Raw genomic sequence first — 14205 nt, 5'->3', positions numbered from 1 at the left:
TCCCTAAACATTAGGTGACCAAGAATGCGACTGCGAAGAAGAGAATACGTTCGAAAACGACGAAACAGATACACACGGATACAGGAAGGGAATATGCAGAAACGAAACCACTCGCTATGCAAGGGCTCAGAACCCTAAGACGAACGCGTACGCCCAGACTTTTCCTCGAAATGAAATGACTTTTATACAAGCGCTGAAAGGGGTCGAGTACAGTACATGGCTAAAGCCGTCAGTCGTTAGGCCGTCGAGTCAAACGGACTCAACAATGGATGGATGGATGAAGAATAGGAAGGAAATGAGGTGTGAAGTAGCGTGATTCCTCTACGCCTCCTGGGGGGCAGCACCACCACGACCGCCGCGCATAGAACCACCGCGACCGCGGGGCTGGAAGTTACCGCGGGGACCTTGGCCACCCATGCCGCCACGGCCACGAGGAGCACCGCCGCGAGAGAATCCACCTCCCCTGTTGAATTGGCCAGGGTTCTGACGGCGTTCCTCGACCTTGATCTCGATACCGTTGATCGTGTGGGGGTTAGCAGCGACAGCAGCCTGGAATCCAGCGGGAGTCTTGAAATCGACGAAAGCGCAGTTCTGAGATATGTTAGCTGGAACGTGGTATGGTTGGATGCTTTTGCTTACTTTGCCGCGGCTGATGTCAAGGTACTCGATCTCACCGTACTTGGTAAGGGCAGTCTTCAGAGCAGCGTCGTCAACCTGGCTGTAGACGTTCTTGATGTAGGCGCGCTTCTGGTCGGGGTCGGCAGCGGGTCCTGCATTCTGTGCACGAGACTGCTCCTTCTTGTGTCCAGTAGCTGTCTGCCAGCCAGCGGCCTCACCCTGGCTAGTCGCTGGGGACTGGTCACGGGCGGGTGCTGCAGTCTGGCTAGAGGCGGCGGCAGCAGCAGCGGGTTGAGAGGGAGCGGCGGTAGCGGCCTTGGAATCCTTAGGGGCCTGCTGGGCGGCGGGGGCGTTAACGACGGGAGTAGCGACCTTGTGTGCGGAGGCTGCGAGGCTGGCCCAGGTTCGGGGAGCGGCAGGCTTAGGAGGACCAGAGGGCATGGCGACAGGAGCGGCCTTTTGTGCAGATTGTGCGGGCGCTGAGGCGGCTTCGGCGGGCTTCTCAGATTCGGTGGTCTTCTCAGCAGCGGCTGGCTCTTCAGCGGTCTTCTCCTCAACGGCGGCAGGTGCCTCTTCCGCTGCAGGTTGCTCAATCTCCTCTGGAACCTGTTGGGCAGGAGCGGCGGGCGCAACCTCCTCTACAGACGGCTCCTCTTGCGCGGCCTGGTGCAGCTTGTCGTCAACCTTGTTCAGATCCTCCTCGCTGGTCGCGATCTCGTCGCTCTTGTTCAGGTCGGCGTTCTCTGGGACGGCAGCAGTAGGAGCTGGCTCAGTGACACCATTGGCGGGTGCGGCCTGCTCCTGCTGGTCCTCATCCTCCTCCACGGGTTCGTCGGCAAGGTAGCGGAAGATGTCGTTGAGGACGAAGTAGCCGTTGGTCTGCTCGGCGAGAACAAAAGTCTGAACGAAGCGCTTGTGGGGCTGGCCTTGGTTGGAGATCTCACCAATGACCTGGATGACGATGTTGGCATCGGAGCCCTGGGAGTCGACGTTGGTGACGCGGACCTTGGTGTCCTTGAAGTCGAGCTCCTTGATGCGCTCGTTGATGGCCTATGCATGTGTCAGCTTGTCTATGTTGCAATTGGGTATGTCTCATATACCTTCTGGCCTAGGCAGACGTTCACCTTGTCCTCCTCAACACCGGAAACATACTGGGAGCGCTTGTTGTAGAAAAGCTGTGATTTGAGTCAGTCGCGTGTCCTGCAGAAGAAGGCTACTGGGCAGCATGCGACTTACGTAGAGTCGGTCAGGGCTCTTGCTGAGGGTGGTGTAGTACTGCTCGACAAAGTACCAGCCGACCTCATCCTTGGGGATCTCTGAGGCAGCGGCTTGTTGTGCGGGCTGCGAGGCAGTGGGCTGCTGCGAGGGTGTGAAGTTGGAGGCGCCGGTGGAGTAGCTGTTCTCGTACTGCTGCGGCGCGTAGTTGCCGTTGACAGGGCCGGATGACTCGGTGGATGCCATATTGAATGTGAAGGTGGTGGGAAGGATATGCGGCGGGACGAAGGGCAAATTGCGTTTTGTTTTGCGCGAAGTCTAGTGGGGTGCGAGGTACGCGAGGCAGAAGATAGGCGCCTAGATGCTAAGAGAGCACGTCAATGTCAGTAGTGTAAAAAGCTGCCATCGGGCTATTTGCGCATACCGGGCCGTTGTCACAGAGATGGAAGGGAATCCGTCGAGACTGGAGACTACGTGGGCGGGGTGATGGCGGTCGGCGGATTAGATGGCAGAAAATACAAAGCTCCCTAAGGATACGAGAGAGATGGAATCAGAGCGTCAGGGTAGTAAGAGACTGGGAGTAGGTTGGCCGGTTGTGCGCGTGCAAGCAGTGCTAGTGAGGACCACACTGATGAGGAGGGCAAAATCGATTGGAAGGCTGGCGAACAACCAAGTCTGTGCGTCTTCGCGTCTTCCCGATCAAGCGAACCTGCCCTGCACCTCCACATGTCGCCTCTCCACCATTACCATCATCTTGCTCTCAGACGCCTAGACAATTCTTGGATCAAGTCAACTCTTGCAAACGGTTGCTTTGGTAGCTTTCTTCGTGCTTCCGCCTATCAAACAGCAACTGCAGCCACTAGTAGACTATGCACGACCCGTGTCAGTACCAATTTTGCCCAGGTAGAATATGGCCGTCTCCCTGTTACACGTGCTGAACCGAACGCAGAGATATGCTTTGTAGTCGAACCCAGTAGAAAGCTGCTTCACATCGCTGCTTACATATATGCGTTGCATGTTCAGTACAACGGCACCAGTACCCTGTCGGACGCCATCTCGGACATGTCACCATCTCCGACATCTCCTTATTCATGTCCGCTAGGCACGTTAGTCCTCAAACCTTGCAGATTTATCACCGAGCTCACCAGCAAGACGTTTCAAAAATCCGAGCTGGTCTCTTTGGAATATGAGTCACTAAGTCCGTACTTGTTGCCCTTTTTCTTGTTGTGGAAGGGGCGCACGTTGTAGGTGTACCACGTTACTGGCTCGGTGTGTCGGCCTCATACCAAGGCGAGGCCGAGACCGAGCAGCCCTACGTGCAAGCTTACCCAGATTGGGACCATCTCTGCGTTCCACGGAGTCCAAAGTAAGTAGCAAGAGTTGCTACCTATCTTACAGCCAATCTCTTGAATCCACTACTTAATCATGTCCAAGCCCAATTTTCCAAGACTTGTGTCACCAACTCCCCTTACTTTCTAGCCTCCGATCCACCGCCATCTTGTCTCACCATGTCACAAACGACAAGCTCAGTGGCCTCGATTCACGAGGAGAAAGCACGACTGCCTCATACCGACGTCGAACAGCCCCCAGTATCACTTGACGAAAAGCAACCAGACACGACCGAGCCTCCAGCGGTCGTGAGTCCATTCCATCCAAGTCAGTTTCCTGATGGCGGAAGGGATGCATACCTGTGTCTCCTCGGAGGCTTCTGCTGTCTGTTCTGCTCATTCGGATGGCTGAACGCCGTCGGAGTGTTCCAGAGCTACTACCAGCGGAACCAACTCAGTGACTACTCGCCTTCTACCATCGCCTGGATAGCCTCTCTCGAGATCTTCGTCATGTTCGCGCCTGGACCTATCGTCGGATTCATCTATGACAACTACGGCCCTAGATACATACTGCTATTTGGCACCTTCTTCCATGTCTTTGGTCTCATGATGACGAGCCTCTGCACCGAGTACTGGCAGTTTGTTCTCGCACAAGGAATCTGTAGCCCCCTGGGCTTGAACTGCATCTTCCAGGCGGGAACTAGCACCATCCCTACTTGGTTTCTCAAGAAGAGAGGGCTGGCGTACGGAGTCATGGCTGCTGGCAGTGGACTAGGCGGCATCATCTTCCCCATTATGGCAACGCATCTCATCCCCCAAATTGGCTATGGCTGGACGATGAGAACATTAGCGTTCCTGATTCTCGGTATGATGGGTATCGCATTCGTCACTGTCAAGTCTCGTCTACCGCCGAGGCCTAGAAAATTGGAACTCTGGGTCTTTCTGGAGCCCTTCAAGGACACTCGCTTCATCTTATTGACCATTGCGTCATTCATGTTCTTCATGGGGATGTGTAAGTTCCTGTCTTCCTTCGAACTTCACGTAAGCCAAATACTGACCCATGTCTAGTTATCCCCATCAACTTTATTGAGGTTGAAGCCATGTCGGATGGAATGTCAACTCGCTTAGCTGGATATCTCCTGGCTGTTCTCAACGCCGCAAGCATCTTCGGCCGTATCATCCCCGGTGCTCTCGCAGACAAGGTCGGCAAATTCAACATGCAATCATTGTGGTGTCTGGTAGCTGGCATCCTCGTCCTCGCATTGGCTCTCCCCGCATCTAGCAATGCGGCATACATCACGTTCGCTGCTCTCTACGGTTTCGCTTCGGGTGCTTTCGTCTCACTGTTGCCGGCCCAGATAGCACACATCTCCAAGGTCGATCAGATTGGAATACGCGTTGGTGTTGTATTTGCATGCATATCGTTTGCGGGCTTGGCCGGTAATCCGATTGCGGGAGCTATTGTCGATCAAAATAACGGAAAGTACTGGGGGCTGAACGTCTTTTCAGGTGTCATGCTCATGGCAGGGTCGGGTATGTATGTAGTAACGAGGATGTACATTGCGGATTGGAAAGTCTTTGCGCTAGTTTAGTAGTCTGTCGAGCTAGGAACATACCATGTAAATCTACGTGTACAGTATGCGTTACATCATCATATCACCTCAGTCGTTGACTAAATGCTTACAAAGGCACATTGCTTACAACTGAGTGCGGAACTTTGAGGTTTTACTTCGGTGCTGAACGAGGTCTGTGAGTGCCTGGCGTTCTTAAATCCGCAGAGCGCACGGACCATGGAATTCGTGATTGACAACTGCTCAACAGCATCGTCCCGTTCCGCATTCCACCACCTCACACTCCACATCACGAACTATGTCCGTCCCGCTGGATGAGTCCTGTCCAAACGCAATCTGTCAGCTTACGTACGCTGAGTTAAGCATTGGGCGCCCGGACTGATGAAGCAGGGGTTCCAAGGTTTGTCCGTTGTACGACGGTTGTACGATTTGCACATCACTTCGTACATGAACTTTCATGACCTTCCACCGTTGTACGCATCGCGCGCCACACACTTTTGCTTGACTTCGCTTAAGCATCATTTGCCGTTCTTTTACCGTTCCATCTCGATCTATCGTACCCAAAGTGTTGTACAAACGGGTAAAAACAAGCACAACGGAAAGACTTACCGAAGCGTGTTGTGCGACCACCCTTTGTACGCAGGGCATTAGGAAAAAAGTCATGCCCAAACAACGTCAGACCTGTACGCGATGCTCCCAACGACGGCAGAAGTGCGATCGAAAAGCGCCCTGCACGAGGTGTGTACAGAATAACGAAGGCCATCTATGCACTACCAAGTGGGTCAATGGATACAACCCAAATATTCATCGCAAATACCCCAGAAAGCCCTCGGGAGCTAGTGGAAGCGATACATCTTCGTCTGTTCCTTCTCCCGATGTAGATTCTCAGGCGCTGTTACCCTTGGTTCCTCATGCCCCACCCACGACCGAGGCTCGATCGAGTCAAGGCCAGCCCCTTGCAGATTCAGCATGGCGAAACAGCTTGCCTGAGATTAGCATCGGTGCAATACTGAAGGAAAAGGATGCAGACGCGAACCAAACCCTCTTCGACAAGAGTTTCTCTTACGCCAGATCGAAAGGACCAGTGCGAGATGCAGCGAACGGATCAAGCCCCCTTGCGGGTTGCTACTCCAACGCAGCGAGAATAGTGGAGACACAGTATCTACAGTCCATCTTACCGTCGAAAGATAAGCTAATGCTGATTGTGGATTACTACACGGAGTACATGGTATACTGGATTGGCGGCATCTTCCATGCGCCAAGCTTCAGAAGAAAGCTGCTCGCGGCCTACGGTCAGTCGTCTGAGCTCGATCTGCAAAGTCTCGATTGGAAATGGACTGCACTCTTATGTAAGTCATCTCAGTCACGAACGATGCAAGAGTCTTCAATGTGGCATGCTACTACTGGAAAGAGTTCCAATGATGGACTCTACATTGTCGTTCACTTAGAAGCTACTGACGTCGAATACCGTAGTTGCTATCCTCTCATCCAGTATAATCGGCTCTGCAGAAGGTGTTTCAGCCTCCTGGGGTTACTCACTTGATGACAAAGTCCAGCTAGCACGTGTATGGGGTGCCGCATCGATCTCATGTCTGAATCTTGGCAACTACACGTCGCAATATAGCATTCACTCGGTGCAGACGATATATATCATGCACGCATACGAACATCTCGTCGGCTCAACGAATCAATGGATTGCTTTGCGAAGCGTCGGCGTTGTCATTGCGAAGGGTTTGGGTTTGCACAGGTAAGTGTCACATGCTACTAAAAGAAGTATCGGTAACTAACGTTTTAGACTTGGTCCGCATCCAGACGATGAACGGATAACGGAACTAACCCCAGATCAGAAGGAAGCCTTTGTCGAGCGTGAGATTGGTCGCAGAGTGTGGTACGGGGTTGTGTCCCAAGAGTGGTATGTTTACAGCTCAATCAAGATGATTTGATAAGAACCAACTAATAGATACTATAGGTTGTGTTGCACTTCGCAGGCTGCCTATACGCTGACCCTCCAATGGCGACATTTCACGAGCGCAAGGCCACGCATGTTGGACGAGGAGACTATGACGCCGCTCTCCAATCCAGCAACCCCGACAGTCACCGCCGTCGGGCATTACTTCTTCGACTACGCTGCGGTACTCCTTGACGTTCATAACACTATGGTGGGGCTTCTAGATAAAGACGACGCTACCAAGTACGCTGCGATACTCAAACATGATGGTGAGATGCGCGCTACATGTACGGAGAAGGTCCCAGCATGCCTCTCACCCCGGACGCCGTACGATCCCAACTGGCCTCAGTGGGTGACTTGGGCGAGGAGACTGCATCAAGCGTCCGTCAACCATAAAATTATCATGAGTAAGTGGTAGCTCCATATTGCACCCATGTGAGACCTACGCTGACACTACTTACCATGCTCAGTTCACCAAAACTTCTTGAGCAAGAGCTTCAAGGATTTACGCTATACATACAGCAGATGGGCCTGTATGACCGCCGCACAGAACATTATCAACATATACAACGCCCGGGATGCCAACGAGCCGCAATGGTGGGTCGAGCAAGCTTTTGTCGTCACGGCTGGTATTTGCATGATATTGGAGCTCTTCCACCGCGCTGAGGCGGATGGGGAAGCTCAAGAGTACCAACTGTACGTGAAGAAGGCCGTCAGGTTCTTACAGCTGTTCTACACGTCGAGTGTTGCAGTACACGGTGTCCGTCTTCTCATGTCGCTCTTGCAAGAGTATGAGAAGCTGAAAGAAGTATCAAGCACGAAGACGGCACCACCGATGGAGACTTCAGCCTCACGACCCTGTGCTTGTGTTTCCGACAACATTGAGGACATCTCGATCACGGACGCGGCCCGCGGAAGTCATGCGTTCCCTGTGGTACCCGATATACAATTGTCATTCGACGATGCTTTCAATTTTGATATCGATGCACTAGGCTTCGATGATTTGATGGACTACCTCCCGAGTGTAGAAGGCTCGTTGGATAACAATGTCTTCCATACCAGCATGTTGTCAGCTAACGGATGGCCGACGTGGTAGTCTTTCTTTATGGAGAACCGCACTTGCCAATTCCCATGCTCGTTCTTTCCCGACGGCACGCAAGTGGTCTGACATCAGAGTAGCTCTTCCCGCATCAAACATGGCTTTTGGTTCAAGGTGTAAACCAAGGTTATTCTACTGGTTTACAATTCCGACTTCCAGACTCACTAGTCCTAATCGCAGAGCCTTTGTTTCTTCCTGACTACACTGCGCAAAATCACCCAACAATGTAAAGCAGAACATATCCCACTATAAGCAGGAGCTAACAAAGATAGTCTGTCAACAACGCCACCATGTCTCAAGATTCCGATCTCCATACGACGCTCGTGCTCGACGCATTGAGTAATGGCCTAAACATATCCATGGCAGAGCTCCTCGGAATCCTAGGTCGACAAGCCCCGATCTCGAACCTTCTCCTAGAGCCCATTCTCGGATTACAGCAGCTTGCCGCGACCACGACGCTGCTTGCTGTACCGAGCATCCATTCACAAAAGAAGGCGGCACTAGGGCCCGTGGCAGGAGAAACGGAAGAGGAACGGAAAGACCTGAAGAGGTTTCTAATCACGTACTGGATCGCTTTGGGTCTTGCTTGCCTGATCGCTGTATCTGCAGTCTGGACCAAAGTGCACATGGCGGCACACAAGGGCCGGAAAAAGTTCGAGACGAAGAAGAAGCCCCAGTCGGACGTTGAGAAATGGCATTTGCGGCGTCAGAGGGAGCGCGAGGCATCATTGCAGATGGGACAAGTCGATGATCAGGCTCCAGGCACATAACACCGTGGTTGAGCAAACGAGGGCGGATATGGTGTTACGGTGCATGGGGTCTTTCAGACGCGCTTCTGTGCATATCGCGCTTCAGCATGGTGCATGAATTCTATACAAATGACCTATATTAGTATACCATGCCCCACACGAAACCGGATGTCTTCTATAGCTCAAGAACATCTCGTATATGTTTCAATCGGTGTGTAGCTTTTCCCACAAAGTCACAGCCTTTCCCTTGTCGTTCTAGGCATGCAAGTCTCGGATCTAATGAATTGTGCCTTTGACTAACAGTAGACGCCGAAGACATTTGAGAGACCTTTTTGTCTATGGGGAACAAAAACTGACGACTGAACGTTCTTTAGGACGTACAATTATTTTGCGTGAAACTCATAAGAAACGAGTGCCTTCATTCACGGATAGGGAAACCGAATAGCCATTCAAACCTCGGCAACTCATCATACCCCACACACGTCGATCTCCCGTCGTGCATGTTGTCTACTACGGCCGCCGCATACTATACCATAATACCTTATTAATTTCAAATGACTATAGAGGTTTGAATAGAGCGAAAAGATGAAGGCGATCCACATCGAGAAGTTCGTTTCTGTAAGGCCATCCACAGACTCGATCGCACCACCGCTCTCTCTAATTAACACCACCTACTCAGAATGTCGCAGACCTACAACCATCTACCGTCCTACCCTCAACACCCAAATCACCCCGGGATGTCCATATAAAAATCAGCCACGCCGCGGTAACACACGTCGACCTCCTCTATGCACAGGGTCTGCATCAAAACAACCGCAGACATGTCCAACCACCCTTCACCCTAGGCACAGAGTTCTCGGGCGTCGTGACCCATAGCCCAGAAGATTGTTCATTCAAACCCGGCGATCGTGTCTTTGGCGGAGGTCTAGGCGCCTATGCGGAACAGATATGTGTCCCTGAAGATGCCGTCCGTCGTGTCCCATCTCAGTGGACGAATGCCGAAGCATGTGCAGTAGGCGCAAGTGGTGCGGTCAGCTATGGTGCTTTACTCTCCGTTGCGCAACTTCAAGCTGGAGAGACGGTACTTGTACTTGGTGCCAGTGGTGGACTAGGTGTCATGGCTGTGCAGATTGCAAAGGCTATTGGTTGCAAGGTCATTGCTGTCGTTGGCGGATCTGAAAAAGCTGGGGTGGTTAAGGGGATCGGTGCGGATGTTATTGTGGACTATGGAGACGAGGGGTGGGAAAACAGGGTTAGGGAGGCGACTAACGGTGGAGAGGGGGTGGATGTTGTGTATGATGGGATTGGGGCTGTGGAGAGTGGGATCAAGTGCCTGAAGTATCGGGGACGATTGGTTGTGGTAGGATTCGCAGCCAGGAATGGGAGCATTGAAAATGTAAGGACCAATCGAATTCTGCTCAAGGGAGTTGCAGTACTTGGTTATGTAAGTCCCACGTTCCCATGGCTTTGCTCTGGCCATTCTGTTGCGAGAGTGGCTTGCTGACCCATGGTAGCGGTTTGGAGAAGACGGCAGGAGAGACCCGCAAAGAACGAAGGATGTTTGGGACGGCTTTATTAAGCTAGTAGATGATGGGAAGATACGGCCTACCATATACAAGGAGGAGTATGCTGGGTTAGAGACGGTCAGTAAGGCGCTGGAAGATGTAAAGGCGCGGAAGGCATGGGGCAGGTCTGTGGTAAGGATATGCGATGAGGAACAGATGCGCGAGAATGGTGGACAGAAGGCGAGGCTATGACATCAGATATGGTTACATTTCTGCACACGGTGTGCGCTCGACGCGCCGCTTTGTGTCTGCATTCACCTTGGGCACACCGAATCCCCACTTTGCAAAACATGTGAAGCCAACGCGTTAGTGATGCTTCACCTCATAGGCCTTGTGGCGTCGATTCCCCCGACGGGCGCACGGCCCATTGCGGCGCGCCGGCTTAGCGCGGTTTCTTTGGATGGACCTGGTTCGACGTTCCCAAGGTTAAAACAAACCCGTCTCCATCGACGCTTGACGTCTGCTCTCACTTCTCCTTCTTATTTCTCTCCAACCGCGCGCTGACCTCGAGAACTGGTCAACGGTCAGCCTCACCCTCACACTAGTCTGATCGCCGCAGTCGCACCCCCGAGCTTCGCGACAGCTTTCACAGGGAGACGCCTATTTATCACGACGCCAACTCGCAATCATGGCGTCTTACGGCAGCGATCCCGAGGAAGAGGAAGAGGACTTCAACCCGGCACCTGAAATCGACGAAGATGACATCGCGCCAACCAACAAGGCCTCGCGCAGGCCGGCAGACGAAGACGAAGAGGACGAAGTCGATGCGCCGAACAGGATGGGTAATGACGACGAAGATGAAGAGGGCGGCGGCATAGATGTCGACGATGACGATGACGATGAGGAGGATGACGAAGAAGATGAAGACGACGAAGATGTTGTCGTACGTCTCAATAGGAGCATCTCATTCTTTGCCTAATTACTGACCATCCTAGGCCCGACCCGCCAAGCGGAGAAAGAAGGCGAAGCGAAACATGTTCATTGATGTTGAAGCCGAAGTCGATGAAGACGAAGAGGAAGAGGAAGAAGGCGACGATGAAGGTGTTGATGAAGTCCACCCCGACGACCTCCTCGAGCCCACGGGCGCTGACCTCGACGACCGACACCACCGCGAACTAGACATGCGCCGCGAAGTAAACGCACAAAAGGATGTCGAGGAGCTTGCCAAGGAGTTCGACGAGAAGTACAGGCGACGTGAAATGCAGAGCGCTCGTCGCGGTGGTGCTGGTGCCGTTCCCCTGGCTTTGCCCACCGTTGACGATCCATCTATCTGGGGTTGCAAGTGCCGTCCTGGAAAAGAGCGCGAGATTGTCATGGCTATTCAGAAGCGCATCGACGAGAAGATGCGCGCGGGCCAGCCAATCCAGGTCTACTCTGCTTTTGAACGAGGCCCTACAGGACCTCAGTCCGGTTTCCTCTACGTGGAAGCCGACTCGAAGCAGGCTGTTGTTGAGCTGATTGAGGGCATCCAGAATGTCTTCATGGGCTCCGGCCAATTCTCCATTCCCCCCAAAGAGCGTCCAGATCTGCTCCGCAAGAAGAAGCGCGCGCCATTAGAAGTCGGCAAGTTTGTGCGCATGTTACGACCTCCCACATACAAGGGCGATCTCGCAAAGGTCGTTGAAGTCTCGACCAACGGTCTTGACTGTGTCGTACAACTCGTACCACGTCTAGACTACGGTCTGAACGACGATGCCAACGCCGCACAAGACAACAAGCGTAAGCGCGGTTTCTTTGGTCGACAGACCGAGCGTCCACCCGCCAAACTCTTCAACGAAGCCGAAGCGAAGAAGCGACACATGAAGCATCTCAGCATGACCGGATCTGGCAACCAAAGGGCATACACCTACAAGGGCGAAGACTACCAGAACGGTTTCCTTATCAAGGAAGTCAAGGTCAACTGGGTCAGCACTGAAAAGGTCAACCCCAGGATGGAGGAGTTACAGTTCTTCGCAATTCAGAACGCAGATGGTACAGAGACCATGGATCTTCTGGCAGTCCAGGCTGCGCAAAAGGCTGCAGACTCTGGCTCTGCCTTTGCTGCAGGAGACAATGTCGAGATCTACACTGGTGAACAGAAGGGTATCCGCGGTACCACTGTTACCGTAATTGGTGACATCCTCACACTCCGCGTCAGCGAAGGCGATCTTAGGGGCAGGCGGATTGATGCTCCCGTCAAGACTCTACGAAAGCTTTTCCGAGACGGTGACCACGTAAAGGTCATTGGTGGCAGCAAGTACGTCGACGAAGTTGGTCTAGTCACCAGGATCAAGGACGATAAGATTACCTTGCTTTGTGACTCTACCCAGCAGGAAATCACTGTCTTTAGCAAAGACCTGAAGCGCGCTGCTGATTCGGCAAACGTCGGTGCTGACTCCAACTTTGATCTCTACGACTTCGTACAGATTGAGTAAGTTCTCTCGCTGCCAATACAAGATGACCTACTAACAGACTATAGTGCCTCGACCATCGGTTGCGTTGTCCGTGTTGACCGAGAAGTCCTACGAATTGTCGATCAACAGGGCGATGTTCGCACACTCCTCCATACACAAGTCTCACAAATCGTCGGAAGGAACAAGCATGCTGTAGCAACCGACCGGGACGGTTCCGAGATCCGACACGAGGACGATGTCAAGGAGTACGGAGGCGAGGGCCGTCAAGGCAAGGTTCTATACATCCACCGAGGTACACTCTTCGTCCGCAACCGCGAACTAGTCGAGAATCAGGGTATCTTCGTGGTCCGAAGCAACAACGTTGTTACAATGGCAGCAAAGAGTGGTCGCGCCCAAGCCCAGGGCCCAGATCTCAGTGGCATCAACCCTGCCCTAAACGCAGGAGCGAACGGCAATGCGACCGCTATGCCTCCACCCCGCGCATCTTTCGGCCGCGATAAGCTCATTGGCAAAACAGTCGTCATTCGGAAGGGTGCCTACAAGGGTCTTTTGGGCATTGTCAAAGATACCATGAACGACGAAGCTCGCATCGAACTGCACACCAAGAACAAGCAGGTCTCAGTAAAGAAGGAGCTTCTCACTGTCAAGGATCCCATTACTGGCCAAAGCGTGGAGATCGGAGGCAAATTCCCTAACCGCTCGCGTGGAGGTTACTCAGGCGGCCAGACAAGCTACGGCGGTGCTGGCTCTGGTGGACGAACACCTGGCTGGGGCAACGCTGGTGGTGGCGGCGGCCGTACGCCTGGCTGGGGAGGTGGCGGTGGTGGTCGCACACCCGGCTGGGGAGGTGGTGCCGCAGCTGGAGGCCGCACGCCTGGTTGGGGAGGTGACGGCGGACGCACAGCTTATGGTGGAGGTGATGGATCGCGAACTGCTTATGGTGGTGGTGATGGCTCTCGAACAGCTTACGGCGGCGCAACTGCCTACGGAGGCGCCACATCTTACGGCGGAGCGACAGCTTACGGCGGCAACGACGGAAGCCGTACCGCCTATGGTGGTTTCAGCTCAGGTGGTCGCACACCTGGTTGGGGTGGATCGGGAGGAAACACCACTTCGAAATCTGGTGGTCTCTCTGCCCCCACGCCTGGCGCCTACAACGCCCCAACACCAGGTGCTTACGCAGCGCCTACACCCGGTGGTTATGGCGCGTACTCCGCCCCTACGCCGGGAGGACCACCCATGGATGCTCCCACGCCTGGCAACTACGCTGCGCCTACACCTGGTGATACATCGGGTGGTCGATATGGTCTTGCGGCGCCTACACCAGGCGCGTGGGATGCTGCAACGCCAGCACCTAGTGGCGATCCTGGGTACGATTAGTTGCCTAGTCTAGGAAGACCTTCCATCGAGACACCCACATCTGAAAATTATGTTGCGCCTCCTTCTGGTAGTAGACTGAATGGTCCACAGGATGCTGCGACTCGAACGTCTAATCCCAATCCTGAGTACGATTGGTTACCTAGTCTCTTGTAAGATAGATGGGCAGTCGCGGCGAGAGTCAGTTTGCGCCAGGTTGCAAAATGGTCTGGGTCTGCGTAACGCAGATGAGATCGGGGTTTTTTGTGTTCGTTCATTGCATTGCTGGAGTTTGCAAAACAGGATATCTTAAAGTCAGACTTCAATTTCAAATATCTCTTCCATGAGCATATGACTACTCTA

General features: G+C 53.3%; 7 protein-coding genes across 7 annotated transcripts; 6 read left to right on the top strand and 1 right to left on the bottom strand.

Annotated features, from left to right (window-relative positions):
* Positions 1 to 321: 321 nt before the first annotated feature.
* CC77DRAFT_979588 (hypothetical protein) lies at positions 322 to 2408 on the bottom strand (the record flags this gene model as incomplete). Its single annotated transcript, XM_018536030.1, has 5 exons — positions 2258 to 2408; positions 1855 to 2197; positions 1719 to 1793; positions 640 to 1668; positions 322 to 591 (listed from the first exon to the last, which is right to left on the bottom strand). Exons 2-5 carry the CDS (start codon positions 2077 to 2079, stop codon positions 322 to 324), a joined length of 1599 nt encoding a protein of 532 aa, XP_018391948.1. The 5' UTR covers positions 2080 to 2197; positions 2258 to 2408.
* CC77DRAFT_54004 (hypothetical protein) lies at positions 2350 to 3211 on the top strand. The gene has a single exon (XM_018532075.1). The coding sequence runs from the start codon at positions 2560 to 2562 to the stop codon at positions 3079 to 3081; it is 522 nt and encodes a 173-aa protein (XP_018391947.1). The 5' UTR covers positions 2350 to 2559; the 3' UTR covers positions 3082 to 3211.
* CC77DRAFT_54692 (MFS general substrate transporter) lies at positions 3031 to 4793 on the top strand. The gene is made up of 2 exons (XM_018532125.1): positions 3031 to 4173; positions 4230 to 4793. Exons 1-2 carry the CDS (start codon positions 3342 to 3344, stop codon positions 4751 to 4753), a joined length of 1356 nt encoding a protein of 451 aa, XP_018391946.1. The 5' UTR covers positions 3031 to 3341; the 3' UTR covers positions 4754 to 4793.
* A 415-nt stretch (positions 4794 to 5208) lies between these two features.
* On the top strand, positions 5209 to 7900 carry CC77DRAFT_54030 (hypothetical protein). Its single transcript, XM_018532078.1, has 5 exons — positions 5209 to 6081; positions 6206 to 6479; positions 6528 to 6644; positions 6702 to 7087; positions 7151 to 7900. The coding sequence occupies exons 1-5, from the start codon at positions 5394 to 5396 to the stop codon at positions 7774 to 7776; spliced, it is 2091 nt and encodes a 696-aa protein (XP_018391945.1). The 5' UTR covers positions 5209 to 5393; the 3' UTR covers positions 7777 to 7900.
* CC77DRAFT_54031 (hypothetical protein) lies at positions 7901 to 8913 on the top strand. The gene is made up of 3 exons (XM_018532079.1): positions 7901 to 8005; positions 8052 to 8739; positions 8903 to 8913. The coding sequence occupies exon 2, from the start codon at positions 8070 to 8072 to the stop codon at positions 8547 to 8549; it is 480 nt and encodes a 159-aa protein (XP_018391944.1). The 5' UTR covers positions 7901 to 8005; positions 8052 to 8069; the 3' UTR covers positions 8550 to 8739; positions 8903 to 8913.
* Positions 8914 to 9113: 200 nt separating this feature from the next.
* Positions 9114 to 10285, top strand: CC77DRAFT_923706 (zeta-crystallin; the record flags this gene model as incomplete). The annotated part of the gene is made up of 3 exons (XM_018533755.1): positions 9114 to 9146; positions 9208 to 9972; positions 10043 to 10285. 3 exons carry the CDS (start codon positions 9114 to 9116, stop codon positions 10283 to 10285), a joined length of 1041 nt encoding a protein of 346 aa, XP_018391943.1.
* Positions 10286 to 10503: 218 nt separating this feature from the next.
* CC77DRAFT_54033 (transcription elongation factor Spt5) lies at positions 10504 to 13890 on the top strand. Its single transcript, XM_018532080.1, has 3 exons — positions 10504 to 10976; positions 11029 to 12503; positions 12552 to 13890. Exons 1-3 carry the CDS (start codon positions 10722 to 10724, stop codon positions 13864 to 13866), a joined length of 3045 nt encoding a protein of 1014 aa, XP_018391942.1. The 5' UTR covers positions 10504 to 10721; the 3' UTR covers positions 13867 to 13890.
* Positions 13891 to 14205: the final 315 nt, after the last annotated feature.

The sequence above is a fragment of the Alternaria alternata genome, assembly GCF_001642055.1.
Source record: "Alternaria alternata strain SRC1lrK2f unplaced genomic scaffold CC77scaffold_1, whole genome shotgun sequence".
Classification (NCBI taxonomy): Eukaryota; Fungi; Ascomycota; class Dothideomycetes; order Pleosporales; family Pleosporaceae; genus Alternaria; species Alternaria alternata.
This window is presented reverse-complemented; position numbering and strand designations above follow the sequence as displayed.

Excerpts from the sequence above, each read along its gene's own strand:
- CC77DRAFT_54004 (XM_018532075.1), top strand. The coding sequence starts at position 2,560 with ATGTCGCCTCTCCACCATTACCATCATCTTGCTCTCAGACGCCTAGAC.
- CC77DRAFT_54692 (XM_018532125.1), top strand. The coding sequence starts at position 3,342 with ATGTCACAAACGACAAGCTCAGTGGCCTCGATTCACGAGGAGAAAGCA. Across the intron at positions 4,174-4,229 it reads CATGTTCTTCATGGGGATGT|TTATCCCCATCAACTTTATT; the intron begins GTAAGTTCCTGT and ends ACCCATGTCTAG.
- CC77DRAFT_54030 (XM_018532078.1), top strand. The coding sequence starts at position 5,394 with ATGCCCAAACAACGTCAGACCTGTACGCGATGCTCCCAACGACGGCAG. Across the intron at positions 6,082-6,205 it reads GAAATGGACTGCACTCTTAT|TTGCTATCCTCTCATCCAGT; the intron begins GTAAGTCATCTC and ends CGAATACCGTAG. Across the intron at positions 7,088-7,150 it reads CAACCATAAAATTATCATGA|TTCACCAAAACTTCTTGAGC; the intron begins GTAAGTGGTAGC and ends TACCATGCTCAG.
- CC77DRAFT_54031 (XM_018532079.1), top strand. The coding sequence starts at position 8,070 with ATGTCTCAAGATTCCGATCTCCATACGACGCTCGTGCTCGACGCATTG.
- CC77DRAFT_54033 (XM_018532080.1), top strand. The coding sequence starts at position 10,722 with ATGGCGTCTTACGGCAGCGATCCCGAGGAAGAGGAAGAGGACTTCAAC. Across the intron at positions 10,977-11,028 it reads AAGACGACGAAGATGTTGTC|GCCCGACCCGCCAAGCGGAG; the intron begins GTACGTCTCAAT and ends TGACCATCCTAG. Across the intron at positions 12,504-12,551 it reads TACGACTTCGTACAGATTGA|TGCCTCGACCATCGGTTGCG; the intron begins GTAAGTTCTCTC and ends AACAGACTATAG.